The sequence below is a fragment of the Podarcis melisellensis genome (assembly GCF_964234715.1).
Source record: "Podarcis melisellensis genome assembly, chromosome: 11".
Taxonomy (NCBI): Eukaryota; Metazoa; Chordata; class Lepidosauria; order Squamata; family Lacertidae; genus Podarcis; species Podarcis melisellensis.
Window position 1 is genome coordinate 20,815,748 of NC_138543.1, and position 18,097 is coordinate 20,833,844.

General features: G+C 47.0%; 1 protein-coding gene across 2 annotated transcripts in view; it reads right to left on the minus strand.

The window, feature by feature from the left end:
- YTHDC2 (YTH N6-methyladenosine RNA binding protein C2) overlaps window positions 1-8,016 on the minus strand; it is a 33,674-nt gene extending 25,658 nt beyond the window's left edge. For both annotated transcript variants that reach the window (XM_081930385.1, XM_081930384.1), the window contains exons 1-5: window positions 7,702-8,016; window positions 4,846-4,936; window positions 3,816-4,012; window positions 2,269-2,468; window positions 1,180-1,346 (exon numbers count right to left, since the gene is read on the minus strand). In XM_081930385.1, the coding sequence (XP_081786511.1) occupies window positions 1,180-1,346; window positions 2,269-2,468; window positions 3,816-4,012; window positions 4,846-4,936; window positions 7,702-7,903 (857 nt within the window). In that variant the 5' untranslated portion in view covers window positions 7,904-8,016. The remainder of the gene's footprint in view (window positions 1-1,179; window positions 1,347-2,268; window positions 2,469-3,815; window positions 4,013-4,845; window positions 4,937-7,701) is intronic.
- Window positions 8,017-18,097: the final 10,081 nt, after the last annotated feature.

Genomic DNA, 18,097 nt, shown 5'->3' on the forward strand with positions numbered 1-18,097 from the left:
GCATAAATACTATCTGACCTACAACTTTTAGTGATACAAGATTGCAAATAACCGATTGCCTGAGAGACAACAGTCCTTCTTCCTGTCTTCAGGACAAAACCATGTTTTATATAGTAGTATATTCAGAAAGGGAACCAAAACTCCCACTGTCTGTCTGTCTGATACATGCACCCTTGTCTCCGCTGTCAGAATGCATGGAACAGATCAACATACTGACTTCTGAAAACCGCTCATTAGAGTGTCTTTTTTCGAGCCTTCCACCTATGGACTTTTACAATGCTTGATATATTCTAAGCTGGAGAGCTCTTTTGCTTCCATTTCTTAGGTTCCACAGTGCAGCCCTGTTTAATAGTGTCATGGAAGCGTTATGCAATACACATTAAAAAAATTTATTTAAAATGTGTAACCCCACTCCTTCAACTTCACAAGTTTCAGCATGGCTTTCAATTAAAAGAATAGAAAAAGAGGGAAATGTTACTAAAACAGCAGAGCAAAGGGAGGAGCCTAAAAGACCTTGACAAAGAGGTCTTCACCCAATGCAGATAAAAAATTACACCAGGCAGGCGTTCCTGTGGTGAGCATTTGATAAATGGGGCACTGTACTGGGGGTGTAGGGCCCACTTAACTTTGAAAGGCAGAGACTCAGCAGATGGCTTTGACTTTTGAGGAGGTTCATAAAGGAATTGCAGGTGCCATCAGAGGTGAGCTGTGCAAAACAGCACAGCAGCCACATTTGGAACCCCTCGTGGCTACCTGCCTTACCTCTGAAAGGAAGAGCCCCAAAGGCTAAAAGAACAGGGGGAGCAGGTAAGAACCCTGTTAAATTTATATCTGCAAGTACAGTCATATCTTGGCTCCCAAATGCCTTGGAAGTCGAATGTTCCAGCTCCCAAACGATAAAAATACCGGAAGTGAATGTTCCAGTTTTCAAACATTCTTTTGGAAGCTGAACATCCAACAAGGCTTCCGCAACTTCTGATTGGCTGCAGGAAGTTCCTGCAGCCAATCAGAAGCTGTGCTTTGGTTTCCGAACGTTTCAGAAGTCAAACAGGCTTCCGGAATGAATTCTGTTCAACTTCTGAGGTACGACAGTAATACATTTCTGCTCCATTGTCTCACATTTTTCTAAATGTTTCTAAAACACTTTCTATCCAAAACTACATGCAATATTGGCAGGACCTGCTTTCCAGTCGGATTTGATAGCCAATCGTCTGCCCAATCTTCTCTCTTCTCTCAGCAGCAACCCTTTCAGCCACAGCAATTGCTGCTAAACGTCTTGGCTGAGTGCAAAATATGCGACATGGTATTCCGTTTTTGTAGCAGTCATCAAGTAGAAACTGGGGAATCTGAACACAGAGATTTTAGATTAGCGTTGAAAAAGTTGTAATCTGCACCCTCCTCACAAGAGGCCCAGTTCACACATAATACTGAGCCAATCTGTGCAGGCTACTGGAGAAGATGTTTTTTGTGCTGCTATGCCATGCCAATCAAAGCCAAAGGCTGACTCAGTATCTTGTACAAACTAGGACTTTTGGTTACAGCCCCCAGTGGGTGAAGAGAGAACTTAACCACAAGCACGTTTTCGGACAACATACTAGGCCAAACCTTGGACCAGGCAAGAGTGAAACAGCTCAAGCTCTTCTCTGGAAACCCACACGCTCAAGCAGTCCTGCTAAGCAATATTTTAACTTAGGATGACGTGTGAACCAGGACATAATTTATTATGACCAACTGAGAATGCGGTCCAGCCAAACCCACTCCAAGTGTCCTGAGTAGATATTAGTTTTCTTCAAAAAGATGCTTCAGTAGTAAAATGCATAAGAAATCAAAGTTGTAAAAACTTTCTAAGAGACTAGGGCTCCGCAGGAACTGACATCTTTGCGCAGGGTCTGCAAGACAGAGCTGTTCCGCCTGGCCTTTGGTTTGAACTTACTCTGACCCTTATGTTTCCCTCCCCTTATGGTTTTGATCTACGGGCTACTATTAAAATGAGGCTGCATTTTAAATTGTATTTTAACCCATATTTTCCCTGCCCTGTTATGTTTTTATTGTAATTTTACTGGGGTTAGCCGCCCTGAGCCCAGCTCTGGCCGGAGTATAAATAAAAATTTATTATTATTATACGTAATCAGAAAAAATAAGTCATCAAAATGAAAGTGTATTTCCATTAGTAGACAAAACTAAATACCTCAGATTTAAACTATTTTGGAATTTGTAAATAAGCAATTCAAAAGATCTTTCCATTTCAAATTCTGATAGAATACATACCTGAGTAGTTTTTCCTGATCCAGTTTCCCCCACAATCAAAATAACTTTATTTTCTTTAATAATTCTAACAATTTCATCCTGCTTTTCATAAACTGGTAGAGACTGCCGAAACGAATCAAATTCAGATTCTCCCCGCTTCACTGGGATTTGAGGGATGCCATTGTTAAGTCGCCCACTTGTTTTGCTCATTTCTCTATTCTCTAAGAAAAGACAAAAGTGATGACTGCACCAAACTTGCTATTAATCTAAACAGATGCGCGCTCAGTCTGTAAGTATGCAAAATTGAATACTTCCTAGCAAACTAATCAAGATTACGTTTTTTCCCCCAGGGGAGGGGGAAGTAAACAACCATGCTAACAGCACATAATTACCGGTATGTCACTACACAAGGGTTGGGGAGTACTCAGTGCTAAGCACAAACAAGGCTTTTATCTTTAGAAATGGTATGCTTCACTTACACGTTTAGCTTTGCCCATGTTTACAGCCAAACGTGAGGTTGCAGCTTAGCAGCTGCGCAACTATTAGTGCTGCTGTGGCTGCTCTGAACACCTGCGACATAGCATGTCACAAACTTTGGTCCTTACTGAAAACTGTTAATGACCGTTCTTGTTAAGTCTTGTAAAAGGCTATTTCTTCATTGGCCACTGAACCACACAATCTCCCAATCTTTTTGTATGCATAGGTTTTGGTGGGGTTGAAATGGCTTTAGCACAGCATCCCACAGTGCTCCATAACACAGCAAAACTGTAGATCATACCATTGAGCTTCAGTCTACTGTAAGAAGAAATGCATGTTTTCTAGAGAGAAAATGGTCTTTTTACACGGCTAGGCAAGTAAAAAAATGCTTTGGAAGCATCACAGGAAGAGCCCTGTATTTGTCTCTTAGTTTACATTTTCTCACTGTCCACCCGATATCCATATCTGCTTACAGAATACTCCTGGCTTACAGACAGGAAAAGTAGAATGTTCACCTCAAAATTCTTCCTCAAAATCTGCTTGGTAGGGCTGGGGGACTTGCCAGAAACGGTATGGGAAATAACACAAGAGGCTGCCTGGGAATACTGAACTGGCAAAAATGGCCTGTCCTCCCATTAATCGGAGCCTCCGGCTCTATTACAGCACCTTCTGTTAATAGAGGGGGCATAGGGGAAACAAGTCATGGTCTCCTTTGGTTTGATGTGCCACAATTTTTGTGCACTTTAATCTGAAAAGATAGTGCACATTTAGGTGTATCTCATATTATCAGAATGCACAGCTTGCAAGGTGAAGAGCTTTCATTCTCCACCTAGCAGTGTTTTCCAAAAATAAAATGGCAGCAAGGTAGTGCTATAAAAGCCAAGTCTCTTGCAGCACCATCAAAATGCAAAGAACATACCAGCACTTATATGACAACCACATTTGCAAAAACATTATGCAGTTGTAATTGTGTCATTATACACACATAAGCCATAGACCTCCAAGAGTTTCCAAGCATAGCTTGGGGTACGCAATAAATTTTCCCTTCACAATTCACCATTATATTTCTTAACAGAATATACTCAACGCACCAGCTTCAACAGCAAAAACATTTCCTCTCTCTGTCTTTGGCAGAAGCTCGGTGCGCTCTTTATTGGTGACAGGAAATCGCTGTACAAGGCTTCTGATAGCGTGTTTTGTGTTGGGAATCAAATTGCATGTCATTACTGTATGTGCCAACTCTGAGCCATCTTTTTTCTTCACAGTTAGATATCTGCTTGCACCTTTCCTAAAAAATAAAAACGGAAGAATCATTTCATATTCAGCACCAGGAGTAACCTTTACAAACACAGGTGAATTATAAGGCCCACAGTGAAGCAGGTTTCTCAAAACATTAAGATATGCTAGGACTCCCCAAATACATGAATTAAACACATTGCTGTGCTTTTTGAGTCAGTGTCAGCTACACTGACTCAGAAATATTGTTTCAGATGCTACATGCCATAGATTTTTGAACCTGGATTAAGTACCTGCATAAAGACAAAGTATCAATGTGGCTTAATGTTCAGCATAGTAAACATCTAACTTCAAATCTGATTTGGTTGGGTCTTGTTTTCCAGTAGGTATGCTTCAAATCTCTTCACTGCCTGACACAATAGTCTCATTAGGGACAATCATATCTCAGTTTAGTAGCCCAATATATAAGAACCCTAACCCCTCAGAGCAAGACACAGCCTTCCTCAACCTGGTGTGCTCCAAAATCTTTGGTATAGCAGTGGCATTACAGCTACAGCAGCCAATCTCTGCTGCCTTACAAAGTAGGTAGCATGCAGAAGAAAAAGTTACTGCAGCAATGGCTACACAGTCTAAACTTGGGAGCCATATATGGTCACCTTAAAGGAACAACTACTTATCACAGGTAATCGGGCAAAGGCTAAATTATGAATCTGCCTCAGCAGTGTCAACAGATATCTACACAGAACTGTTTGAAACAACAGAACACAAAGACTCTCAGGAAGAATTCCACCTCAAGACAATACTCAAAACTGAAAAACAAAATTGTGCCAGAAAGATGCCTATTTTCCCATTCACATGGGTAAGTATTTTTAGCAAGGAACTTACCCTTTACTTTTAGAAATCAGACCAAGCGATTGACTCAGTCGATGAATGAAGGCTCTTTCAGTACTAGTCAAGGAGGAAGGAAATTCCATTTCTGAAAGAGAAAGCATACACGTATGTGTCTACATGCAACTATGTCTACATAGTAGAAATACATCACCCCTGAATAAACAAGCAATGACTTTTAAGGACGATAAACTAAGAACTGCACTCACTCTCGTAGAACTCAATCCCATTGAATTCAATAATAATAATAATGATAATAATAATAAATTTTTATTTATACCCTGCCCTCCCCGACCAGAGCCAGGCTCAGAGCGGCTAACATCATATAAATAATACAATATGCACAAAAACAAGCAATCAATTGATTAAAATGCATCCCAAAATTAATTCAAATAAATTAAAGTTAAAGTTAAAACTGGACAAATGACAATCCTCAGGTTAAAATTGAAAGCGGTTAATACTCGCCAGGACCAACTGTTTCCACTGATATTATAAGGACCTGTGAGCAGGCTGGGAAACCTCCTTCATGCTTGTTCTTATACAACGAGAAAATGAGTCAGACTGAACCCTGACAAAAGGCCTGGCGGAACAACTCTGCCTTGCAGGCCCTGTGGAAGAATGTCAAATCTCGCAGGTCCCTGGTCTCTTGTGAGAGAATGTTCCACCAGGCCGGAGCCACAGCCGAAAAGGCCCTGGCTCTGGTTGAGGACAGTCTAATCTCCCTGGGGCCCGGAATCTTCAGGGTGTTGTTATCTGCAGACCGTAAGGGACATACCAGGAGAGGCGGTCCTGTAGGTACGAGGGTCCTAGGCCCTATAGGGCTTTAAAGGTTAAAACCAGCACCTTAAACCTGATCCTATACTCCACCGGGAGCCAGTAGAGCTGGTATAGCACTGGGTGAATGTGATCCCAAGGCGAAGACCCCGTAAGGAGTCTTGCCATGGCATTCTGCACCCACTGGAGTTTCTGGGTCAGTTTCAAGGGCAGCCCCATGTAGAGTGAGTTACAATAATCAAGCCTGGAGGTGACCATCGCATGGATCACAGTGGCGAGGTCAGGGTGAGAGAGGTAAGGGTAATAAGGCTTACTTCAGGGTAGATATGAATAGGATCACACTATGTATTGAATTTGATCAGAAAGAAAGGTGAAGGAGGAACAAAGGAGATATTTCACACAATGCATAGTTTAAAACAATTAGTGTGTGAAAGTTACTACCACATGCTATTTAAGCATTTAAGATCCCCAACCCCAATCTGCGGGTTGCCATCTGATTGGATTTTATTCTGATCCTGATCTGATTTGAGGATGTATTTTAATTTATTGTCTGATTTTATGTTAGTGTTATACATTTGATGTTAGCCGCTCTGAGCCCAGCTTCGGCTGGGGAGGGCGGGATATAAATAAAATTTATTATTATTATTATTATTACTACTACTATGGTAATTGCCACAGCTATTAGCTGCTGTTCTGGTATGTCCAGAGGTAGAGGACAAACTATGTGCTAGCCATCACTGTGCTAGTAATCTTTCTACAGTATAAAGCTTGCTGCTTCTGGAAACATAGTGTAGCAACTTAGTTTGATCCAGCATGACCATTTTTTATGCTCCCTTCATTGGGTTTTGCTATATAAGTGCATGAAAAAGAAAATATGCATGCTGTATTATTATTTTATTTATAGTCTGTTTTTCCCCCCTGACAGGGTTCAAGTCAGATTACAGATAAAAATGGTATATGCCATACTTAAATATGGGAAGGGCCTCTTCTACATAAGTGATACAACTCCTGCATTGCCTGCCCATGATGCCCAGTTCAGTCCCCATCATCTCCAATGAAAGGATCTCAAACAACAGCACTGAACTAAAGAGGCCAATGGGGTAAACAGCACCCTATAGTAGACAATGGGGACCTGTAGTTCGGCATCAACCCAATCCAGTATGACCAGTTGGTCAGGGACGATGAATTGAACTCCAGCAACATCTGGGGGGAAGGGCCATATATGAGCTGAAGATGGGTGCCAGACTGGAAAAGGACAAAGATTAGTTCCCTAGGCCACAGAGTTGCTGCCAGCCAATAAGACAGCACTGAAAACGAGGGAACAGTGATCCGACCCGTGGCAAGACAGCTCGCTAAGGATGCATGTAGCCACACCACCACATCTATAGCCGAGGTGCCAACTTGAATAAAATAGGGGGTGGCACATAAGCCGTATCCCACATAATCACATAATATGGTGCACGTCATAGCAATGCCCATCAACTTCTTTGGGGGGACGGCCCCCTCAAATATTTCATTTTGGGGGGCCAAGACCCCATAGCCTCTAGGAGTTGGCAGGTACATACAAAAGCGATATCAAGACTAATACAGTGGTACCTCGGGTTACGTACTTAATTCGTTCCGGAGGTTCGTTCTTAACCTGAAACTGTTCTTAACCTGAAGCACCACTTTAGCTAATAGGGCCTCCTGCTGCTGCCACGTCGCCGGAGCACGATTTCTGTTCTCATCCTGAAGCAAAGTTCTTAACCCGAGGTACTATTTCTGGGTTAGCGGAATCTGTAACCTGAAGCGTCTGTAACCTGAAGTGTATGTAACCCGAGGTACCACTGTATGCCTCCACCAAGGATGCAGCAGAGCTAGTACTGGCAGGTGATGCTCAGCACAGGGCTGCAAAAAAGTAATAATAATAATAATTCGGTTTTAATAGGCTTACTGAAAAGCAACCCTTCGGTGCCCTGATGGACTAACTAGGCGCTGACCCGCGAAGACCCACCATAACAAACCCGCCTCTTTCGACTGGGGCCGCTTTCAGGTCCACCCCTTCCTCCGCCCTCGGGGGAAGGGAAGGGGAACCGTTACCTCGCTGGTCCCCATAGCGGAACCTCTCCAGAGCGATGTTCACGGCGATTTTCACCTCCTCGTCGATGCGAATGTCCTTCAGCCCTTTGGAGCGGCCGCTGCCGGAGCAGGAGGACGAGGCGGCGGCGGTGGACGGGCCCCCGCTGGGAGGGCCGCCGCCCCCTCCGGGAGGCCGCGGGGAGACGCTGCTCGGGCGCGACATCCCCCGAAAGCTGAGGAGGAGCTCGGGCTCAGAGGCACCGCTAGAGGGGGCCGGGCTAGGCCGGAGGCGCCCCGTACGCGAGAGGGAAAGCGGAAGGAGGACGCGCCTCCTCGGAGGGGCGGGGGGAGGGGCAGGGTCTGAGGCGGGCCGCGATGACGTCACGGACTCCTGGGCGGGGAAAGCAGGCGGCGAAAGGGCGAGCGGGCGGGCGCGCCCAAACGCAAGTTGCGCGTCTGGGTGATTGGGACGCCGAGCCTAGATTTGAGTTTATCGTAGGAGGCAATAATGTTAGGACAACGCGGGCGGCTTGATTTCTCTTTATACGCGTTGCAGCCGTCCTGTATACACCAACATTCCTAGCTGGGGGAACCCAGAAAACAAGGGCGTGGCCAGAATGTATATAGGGGGGGGGGGCAGAAAGATACTCACCTGCCTCTACCCCCTGAAATGCAGGAATACTTTGCCCAGTGTGGCGCACAACCCTGAGATTAAGAGTCTCACGCTCTACCAACAGAGCTATTTGATCAAAATCAGATCTCTTCTCCTGCACGTGTTCTTTAATTACATCCAGAAAGGACCTCCAGTAATCTCCTGATTGCATTATATTTTCACAGCACCTGTTTCTTGACAGGGAACACATCTACACCATATATTCAAAGCAGTGTGCCATTCATCCAGTGTGCCGTGGCACCCTGGGGTGCCTTGAAGGATATTGGTGCTGCAGGCAACACTGGCCTCTGTCCCTCTTTCCTTCCCTCCCTCCTCTGATGCCCTCTCACATCTTCCTCCCAAAGTCTTGCACAGCTGTTTGTTGCAGCAGCCAAGGCTACAATGTGCTCCCCAAGTGAATGGTGCCTCTGGGGCTGGCCAGGGGGTGCTGGGTGCCAGGAGCTGAGACGGCCTCGGAGTAAGCAAGCAGGCAATCAAGGGAGCCCAGCCAGCCAGTCCGTCAGCCCTTACTGTTGAGGAATGGATAGACAAGTGAGAGGCTAGGCAGGCAGGCACTGTGCTGGCCTTTCTTGTGTTTGCTGTAGGCAAGGCCTTCCTGGGAGCTGCATGCCTTTCCGCCATGCAGGGCCGAGAGCGCCCATTGCTGCCTCCCGAGGTAAGGTGCTAGCCTCATGTTCAGCTCTGGCCAGACTCCATTGGGCCACTAAGGCTGGGAGCATCCTCTTCCCATGCCTTTGTGGGTCAGTGGGAGGAGGCTCCTCTCTTTGGGGCAGGTGGGGGGCAGCTCAGAGACCAGGGGCGGCAGCAGCAGCTGCCCAGAGGACTCTCAAGGAGAGGGGAGAGGAGAGGAGGCTGAGGGAACACTCCACAAGGGAGGATGTTCGAAAAAGGGTGAGAGGCTGCCAGCTTTGCAGGAAAGGGGTGACACAACTGGGCTCCTGAGCCCCACAGGGGTGCCTCAGAAAGAATGTAGTTGGTCAAAGGAGCCGTGGACTCAAAAAGGTTGAAAACCTCTGGTCTAGCAATTATTGATGAAATGTCTCAACAACAGTTGTTAAATTGCTTTCTTTTGACCCCGAGCGCTCAGAAAAAATCTGTCAAAATCTTTCTACAATTTCTAATTTTAGTTAAGTTTTTTTTTTATTTACAGTGGTACCTCGGGTTACAGACTCCGCTGATCCAGAAATAGTACCTCGGGTTAAGAAATTTGCTTCAGGATGAGAACAGTAATCTTGCTCTGGCGGCACAGCGGCCGCGGGAGGCCCCATTAGCTAAAGTGGTGCTTCAGGTTAAGAACAGTTTCAGGTTAAGAACAGACCTCCAGAACAAATTAAGTACTTAACCTGAGGTACCACTGTATTTACTTAACTAAATCTATTTACCATTCTTTTTTTACACACACAGCCCGATCCCATCTGCGGCTGTTTGGAATTGCCCCCCTGTGCACACAGTGTGAGATTTTCCCGTTAAAATTAAAGCGTCAGAACTAAACTGCAGCTCCTGCCTGCAGGTAACCAATAGGACATATGAAAATGTGTGTTCACAGCTGGGAGCAATACTGCTGTCACATGCAGCAGAACCACCTCTAGTTCTGTGAGCGCTGCACAAGGGATTTGAGGCTCCCTCCGTTTGGTTGTATAGTATACATCTGCCACATGGTGGTGCCAGTCTAGCAACTGTAGGGCCTTATCAGCATTGTACATTCAAAGCACTCTTAAACCGTCACAGTTTAACTCCCCAAATTCCTGGGAACTGTAATTTAAAGGGGAGCCATAGGAGCCAATTCCGAGGGGCTCCCCAAATGGTGTGTGTGCACTGTACTACGTGATCAATTATGAGGGGTGGGACATACCTCCCCCCCATTTTATTTAAGTTGGCACCCTGAAGGGTTTGCCGAAACTTGTTAAGAGACGCCTGTTTCCCTCACAAAGCTACTGTTTCCGGATTGGTTTAACAGTCAGACCTTCCTCACAGGGAATTGTAGCTCTGTGAGGGAAATAAGTGTCTCCTAACAATTCCCCACCCACCCCAATGGTCTTTTATTGTGAGCAGAAGTGAGAGTCAAACATGAGTCTTTGTGGCTCATCACAGTTCTCACACTGAACCTTGGTCTTCTGAACATCTGCAACTACCCTAGCTTTCCCTGAGCCTCTTTCTTCTTTCATTTGTTCCCCATCCCAGTAATAATTGCCTTTTCCCATGCAGCCACCATGTCCTTTTGTGATATCACAGGTAGTCAAAAGCAACAGCTGGGGATGCATCAGCACAACCTCCCCAGTTTTGAGTGAATCGGACAGCATCAGGTTTTTTGGTGATCCTGTGACCCTGCGGGTTAGGGTGCTGAGTACTCCATTTTGGGGTCCAATGCAGAACGTGTTGTTTTGGTCACGAAAGGCTACTGCAGGACTTTTGCCAATGTTTTGGCGCCAGTTTGGAAAATCGGACATTGGGTTTTGGTGACCCCCCTGGGTTTGAATGTCAATTACTCTGTTTGTGTGTGGGGTGCTGCAAAACGTGGGCCTTTCACTGTGAAACACCACAAAACGATTGCAAAACTTTGGCACCAGTTTCAAGGGGATCCCAGGTTTTGTGGTTTGTAGTTAATGAAGCCAAAATACATTAACAACATTTCTTGGCACCTACTTTCTTCTTTAAATCTATGCCACGTATCTCTTAGGAAATTTCACTTGTATGGAATAAAGTATGATAAGAGAAACAAACATACTGTTAACTATAAGCATCTCACGGCCAATGCTCATTAATAACAGAATTTTCCTTTGCACTGTGTCTTGAAAGGCTTTATAGATAAAACACCTAGTGCCAGAGCAGTTTTGAAACCTATAAACATGTTACCTATAAACTCCAGCTCAATAAAAAATGAGTCCATGTCTGTAACCGAAGCTTTGAAAGATGTTAAAAAGTATTTGATCTTCTTTTTTTGCAATTTGGAAACATGAAGCCATTTTTCATGTGCTCACATGCTGTGTTCATTGTATCATCGCTTTTCACAAGAGCACAATCCTATGTCTACTCTGAAGTAAGCTGTTGAATTCAATGGGGCTTATACACCGGAAAAAGAGATTTTTTAGGATTCATCCTTAACTTTCTGTATGCTTTTGGATGCCACGCTATAAAGTATTTTTACTTTTTATAATAAAATACTGAAACTAGGGGTCCAAGTTTAAAGCATATGTTATAAATCGCCTATTAAGCCCTTTTCTTGGTGTCACTACTGAGGACCAATTTTGTCTGCAGGCAACTCAGGAATACCCTTTGTAAATCTTGTTTTCCTCAGGTAAATATTACTTACACATAGGAAATATTGTACAACCATATGTAGATCATTGCCTGTCACAACTGCACACAGGCTGGGAAGTAGCTACTAGTCACGACTTCACAAAAACACATCACAGTAAAATGCACACAAAGGTAGTTGTCACATGTGAATCTACATGAAGGCTGCACTTCCTTTTTTTGCCTCCACAGCAGACCTCTTTGCCCATGGATGAACCTCCCTCACGACCCACAGTGAGAGGTTTAACCCTGTCTAATTTGTAATTTTTTCACTTATCTCATCCATCCCCAAATCTGTTTTCTTCCCACAGGAGAAAACACAGGAACAGCTTTCTTTTCTCCCAGGTGAAAAAGCAGCTGGGCTATTGGAGGGGAAATGGCAGGTTTGAAAAGCAGCCTCTTCCCCCACTGTTCCTCTCCTTAAACTGAAAACCCTATAAGACTCCTTGTGAGCATCTTGTTTATACTTCTCCTTTATGCCTACAAAGCAATAGTGCTTAGGACAGTGTGACAGCCAGTACTTTAAGGAACTGGTTTCACCACTTTTACTTCCCGTTCCATTTTTATAACATCCTGATTTTTACTGTGCAGACAAATTATGACAATATAAATGTTGGGATGAAGCAGGTTTCAAAACACTTAGTAGAGACAAAAGTTGCTTACTTTTATCCAGCACACAAATCTAATAGAAACTTACAGGAGTCTCCCATAACTGGTTCTAGTTCCATCAGATCCATCATTGCAAGCGACATGGATATGAACATCCTTTGAGAATCTGCTTGTAGTTTAATGTCTGAAATGCTGTGGATACAAGACTTGAATACTGCCATTGATCAGACCAAGTGGAGTGCTGATTGGGACAAGATGCCATGTTCCTCAAACTAAGCCTGATTGAAAGAGAAGGCTTATGATAATACAAAGGTGGTAACTATCTCTCTACACTCTAATAAAATAACTAAACACCATTGGTCCAAAATGTAGGAGAGATGTAGGGACATATTTCCATATGTGGTGGCCTAGTCCCATCATTTGGGCTTTCTGAGACTGTGCCTTCCAAAAAGTTAGCCTCATTATTTCTCAATTTCTTTGCATGCTGTGGGGGAGGATGTCATACACAAGGAACTTCTCATATTCCTATTTGCAGCAGCATGTTTAACCATTGTGAGATGTAGGAAGGTGATGGACAATGTTAACATTATGGGATATTGGTACCAACAAATGTGGAATATTGCCTTAACTAAGAAATTTCCAAAGCAAATACAAGAAGAACTAAAGGCAATTTCCATATGATGTGTCTTATACCACTTTGGGATTTTCCCAAAGCATCCTGCGACCTATTGTTTGTTAAGGGTTTGTAAGTTCCCAAAATTTAGGGGAAGCCAAGGCTGTTAAAGTGATACAAGAATGCTTTAAATCAGAGGTTTTCAATCTTTTCCAGTCCACAGCTTCCTTGGCCAACTACATTCTTTCTAAGGCACTCCCCACCCCCACCCTGCTGTCCAAAAGAGAAGTGTCTCTTCACACTGACCCACAAGGAAGAGGATGCCCCCAGCCTTAGTGGCCTAAAGGAGACTGGCCAGAGGTGAACGTGAGGCAAGCTAGCACCTTACCCTAGGAGGCAGTAGAGGGCGCTGCCAGCAGTGGCGTAGCATGGGGGTGCAGGGGGGCCGGCCGCACCAGGCGCAACATCTGGGGGTTAGGGGGCGCAAATCCACGGGTTAGGGGGCACAAATCCACGGGTTAGAGGGTGCAAATTACTTGCCTTGCCCCGGGTGCTGACAACCCACGCTACGCCACTGGCTGCCAGCCCTGCATGGTGGAAAGGCTCCCTTTCAGCACTGGGCACTCAACTCCCAGGAAAGCCTTGCACACAGCAAACACAAGGAAGACCAGCACAGAGCCTGCCTGCCTGCCCAAGTCTCCCACTTGTCTGTGCATTCCCAACAGTAAGGGCTGACGGACTGGCTGGCTGGGCTCCCTTGCCTACTTGCTTGCTTACTGCAAGGCCACCTCAGCTCCTGGCAACCAGCACCCCCTGGCCAGCCCCAGAGGCACCATTCACTTTGGAAGCACATTGTAGCCAGGGCTGTTACAACAAACAGCTGTGCAAGCCTTTGGGAGGCAGAGATGTGAGAGGGCATCAGAGGAGGGAGGGAAGGAAAGAGGGACAGAGGCCAGTGTTGCCTGTGGCACCCTGACCATCTTTCATGGCACCCTAGGGTGCCACGGCACACTGGCTGAATGGCACACTGCTTTAAATATATGGTGTGGGTGTGATTACTGTCAGGAAGCAGGTGCTCTGAAAATATATTGCAATCAGAAGATTACTGGAGGCCCTTTCTGGATGTAATGAAAGAACACGCGCAGGAGAAGAGATCTGATTTTGATCCTATAGCTCAGTTGGTAGAGCATGAGACTCTTAATCTCAGGGTTCTGGTTTTGAGCGCCACGTTGGGCAAAAGATTCTTGCATTTCAGGGAGTTGGACTAGAGACCCTTTCGGTCTCTTCTAACTCTATAGTTCTGTGTTTCTATGCAGTGAAGCACAGCAGCCAAGGATTGAAAAAATATAATGATGCCATGTCAGTAGTAGCGAAACTGTTTCAGTGCCAGGATAACCTGTTTGCTGTTACACACAGTCTAATTATTATCTCTAAAACTGCTTGGGAAATAGCCTATAGCTTAATGAAAGGTGTTTCAGGTGACTGGATTGCTACCCAGTGGAGATGTGACTGTTGGATGCAGTGCAGGCCATGGTTGTGATTGGGGACCTCTTTGCTGCTGCCATCACTGTCACTGTCACTAGTACAGACAGAGGTCCCTGGTGTCCGTTGTGGTTCTGGCTTTGTTACCACATGAGGGGAGGTCCCACATCAGTGTGTGTGTGATGGGTAGTGGAGCAGGCTGCTGCTGTCGCTGCACGCTTCTGTTATTGGGTGGCCTGGGTGTGTGCCCACCTCTCTGCTGCCAATAAAGCTTTCTTTCCCATGGACCCATGTCTGGTGACATGGTTTCTTGGTGTGTAGATGCTGTCTGTGAGCTCAAGGTATGTAGGAGGTGGTATATCCATGTGTGTTTGTTTGTAGGAACACAAAAGTTTCATTCACAGTCTCGGCTTTAGTCCAAAGTGCAGGACACAAGATTTAGAAGTCTGTAAGCAAAGTTATAAGATGCATAGCTAGGTAAAGGTAAAGGGTCCCCTGACCAATAGGTCCAGTCATGACTGACTCTGGGGTTGCGGTGCTCATCTCGCTTTATTGGCCGAGGGAGCCGGCGTACAGCTTCTGGGTCATGTGGCCAGCATGACTAAGCTGCTTCTGGCAAACCAGAGCAGCACACAGAAATGCCATTTACCTTCCCGCCGGAGGGGTACCTATTTATCTACTTGCACTTTGACGTGCTTTCGAACTGCTAGGTTGGCAGGAGCAGGGACAGAGCAACGGGAGCTCACCCCGTCGCGGGGATTTGAACCGCCGATCTTCTGATCGGCAAATCATAGTGTTATGTACTGAGTCAAATAGGATCCAAACTGCAGCAGTCTGATTGGTCCTAGAACAATAGGCTCCAAAAGGCAGCAGTCTGATTGGTCCTAGAACAATAGGCTCCAAAAGGCAGCAGTCTGATTGGTCCTAGAACAATGCAGCAGTATGATTGGTTAGCAGGAACCACCCAATCATGCTCCAGATAGAAGTGAATCCACAACCTGATTGGCTTACAGTAGAATTCCGGAATTAGCCAATCATGTGCAGCCCATTGTGTAAATAATGTATATAAAGCAGATACTCTGAGGGGACATTCATTCATTCCTCCTCACCACTATGAGCTGAATAAAGAGCAGGAAATCACTTTGCGACTCTGAGTATATTTCACTGGCGATGAAGGTGGGATCCCGCTGAGCTGACTGCCACACACAGCACCGCAGCACCGCCACCTGCCGCACCGCTGCCTCGCACCGTGTATCCAGGCTTCAGCTCCGGGACCCAAGGAACTCAGAATGGCAACCGACAGCAGCTTCTCGCCGTTCAACCCAGCATCTGGAGACTGGGAAGCATATGCCTCCCGTTTCACCTTCCTCCTAGAAGCCAAAGGGATCACCGATGAAGAAGACGCCAAGAAGAGGGCAATATTCTTCAGCGTCTGCGGAGAGGAGACGTTTGAAATCGCCCGGGCTCTCCTTGCACCTGAAGACGTCACCACTGTTCCATACAAAACCATAATGGAACAGCTGAAGGGGCACTTTTCGCCACAGCCCTCAGTGGTGGCTCGTCGAAATGCCTTCTACGCAAAGCGGCAAGCCCCTGGGGAAACCATAACTGGGTTTGTGACCTCTCTCCGCCAAGCTGTCCGGTTCTGCAACTTCTCAGAGCTGGAGAACATGCTTCGTGACCGCCTCGTCGGTGGCCTGAAGGATGAGAAGCTGCAACGACGCCTCTACGCTAAGAAGAACCTAACTTTCCAGGTCGCTCTGGAGGAGGCCCTGGCAACGGAAGCTGCCGAGAGGTCGACGCAAGAGGCACGGCCGAGCCAGCCGTCTCAACCGAGGGTCCACCACGAAGACCTCACCAACAACTCAGGATCTGACAGGGAGGAGGTGCACCGAGTACAGCAGCGCACTCAAGCAGCCCACATACCACAGCTGCCTCGACGAGAAGGAGGGAACTGTGCAAGCTGTGGAGAAAGTCACGAGAGGAGGACCTGTCGTTTCCGCAACGCAGAGTGCAGGCAGTGCAGAAAATTGGGACACATCGCCCGGGTGTGTCGGGCTCGGCCCACCCGACACCAGGCATCAGATGACCAATCCAGGAGCCCCAGGTCCCGGGGCCCAACGCACCAAGGCAACTCAACGGAGCTCACGGACTTCCAGGTATACCAGTTGCCCCACCCCAATGTAGAGAAAATTTATGTAGAGGTACGGATAGAGGGGGCCCCATGCCGCATGGAGCTTGACACGGGTTCAACTCTATCCATAATCTCGGCAAGGACCTTAAGGAAACTGTGCCCTACTGGGGGTCCCAAACTCAGACCGGCCCCATTCACCCTCCGGGACTTCCAGAAACGTAAGGTCCCCACAATGGGGGTGGGGACCTTCAGGGTGCAATACCAAGGGCGGACGCGGTGCAATACCAAGGGCCCCTACATTAGCTTACTGGGATTGGCATGGTTTGGACCACTGGGGCTAGCCATCACCGGGGTGAACCACATGAGCTTACAAGTGGATGTGGACGCCATATGCAAGGAATTTCCGGGGGTTTTTGATGGGAAATTGGGACAGTATACAGGCCCCCCCCATTGCTCTACAGCTTGACCCTGCAGTACGACCGGTCAGCCTCAAGGCCCGCCGGGTCCCATTCGCCCTGAAACCCCGTATAGATGAGGAATTGGACCGACTCGTGGAGCAAGGAGTGCTGGAGCCGGTGCCTAATGCCCCCTGGGAAACCACAATCGTCACACCCGTCAAGCCTAATGGTTCGGTCCGCATCTGCGCAGACCACAAATGTACCATAAACAAGGCCCTCACGGCCCATGCATACCCAGTGCCAGTGGTCAGCCATGTCCTTGCCACCCTGGCTGGGTCGAAAATGTTTGGCAAGCTGGACTTGGCCCAAGCATATCAACAGCTGCCAGTAGATGAGGCTACAGCAGAGGCACAGACGATTGTGACACACAGAGGAGCGTTCAGGGTAAAGCGGCTGCAATTCGGGGTCAGTGTGGCACCAGGCATATTCCAGAATCTAATGGACTCTCTCCTTAAAGGGATTCCTGGTGTCACCCCCTTCTTCAATGATGTGTTGATTGCCGGGCCCACACCCGAGGAGTTTGAGGACCGCCTCCGCACCGTTCTGCACCGTTTCCAGACGGCGGGTCTCAAGGTGAAGCGGGAAAAATGTCTACTAGGAGTGCCTCAGGTGGACTTTCTGGGATTTATGGTGGATGCAGAAGGGGTCCACCCAACTGGGGACAAGGTACGGGCCATTTGTGATGCTCCAGCGCCCAAGAACAAGACTGAACTTCAGGCCTTCTTGGGACTATTGAACTTTTACCATTCCTTCCTTCCCCACAAGGCGGCGGTAGCGGAGCCCCTACACAGACTCCTGGACAAGCGGGCTCCTTGGGTGTGGGGCCAGCGCCAGGAGGCCGCATTCCAGGCAGTCAAGGACTTGCTTGTCTCAAACTCGGTCTTGGCACACTTCGACGAGAGGCTGCCAGTTGTGCTAGCATGCGACGCCTCACCCTATGGCATTGGCGCTGTCCTGGGACACCAACTCCCGGATGGAAGAGAGGTACCGGTAGCATACTTTTCCCAGACACTCAACGAAACCGAGCGGAACTACTCGCAAATCGACAAGGAGGGTCTGGCAATCGTGAAGGGAGTAAAAAAATTCCATGATTTCTTGTACGGGCGGCCCTTCACCGTGGTGACTGACCACAAGCCGTTGCTTGGCTTGTTTGC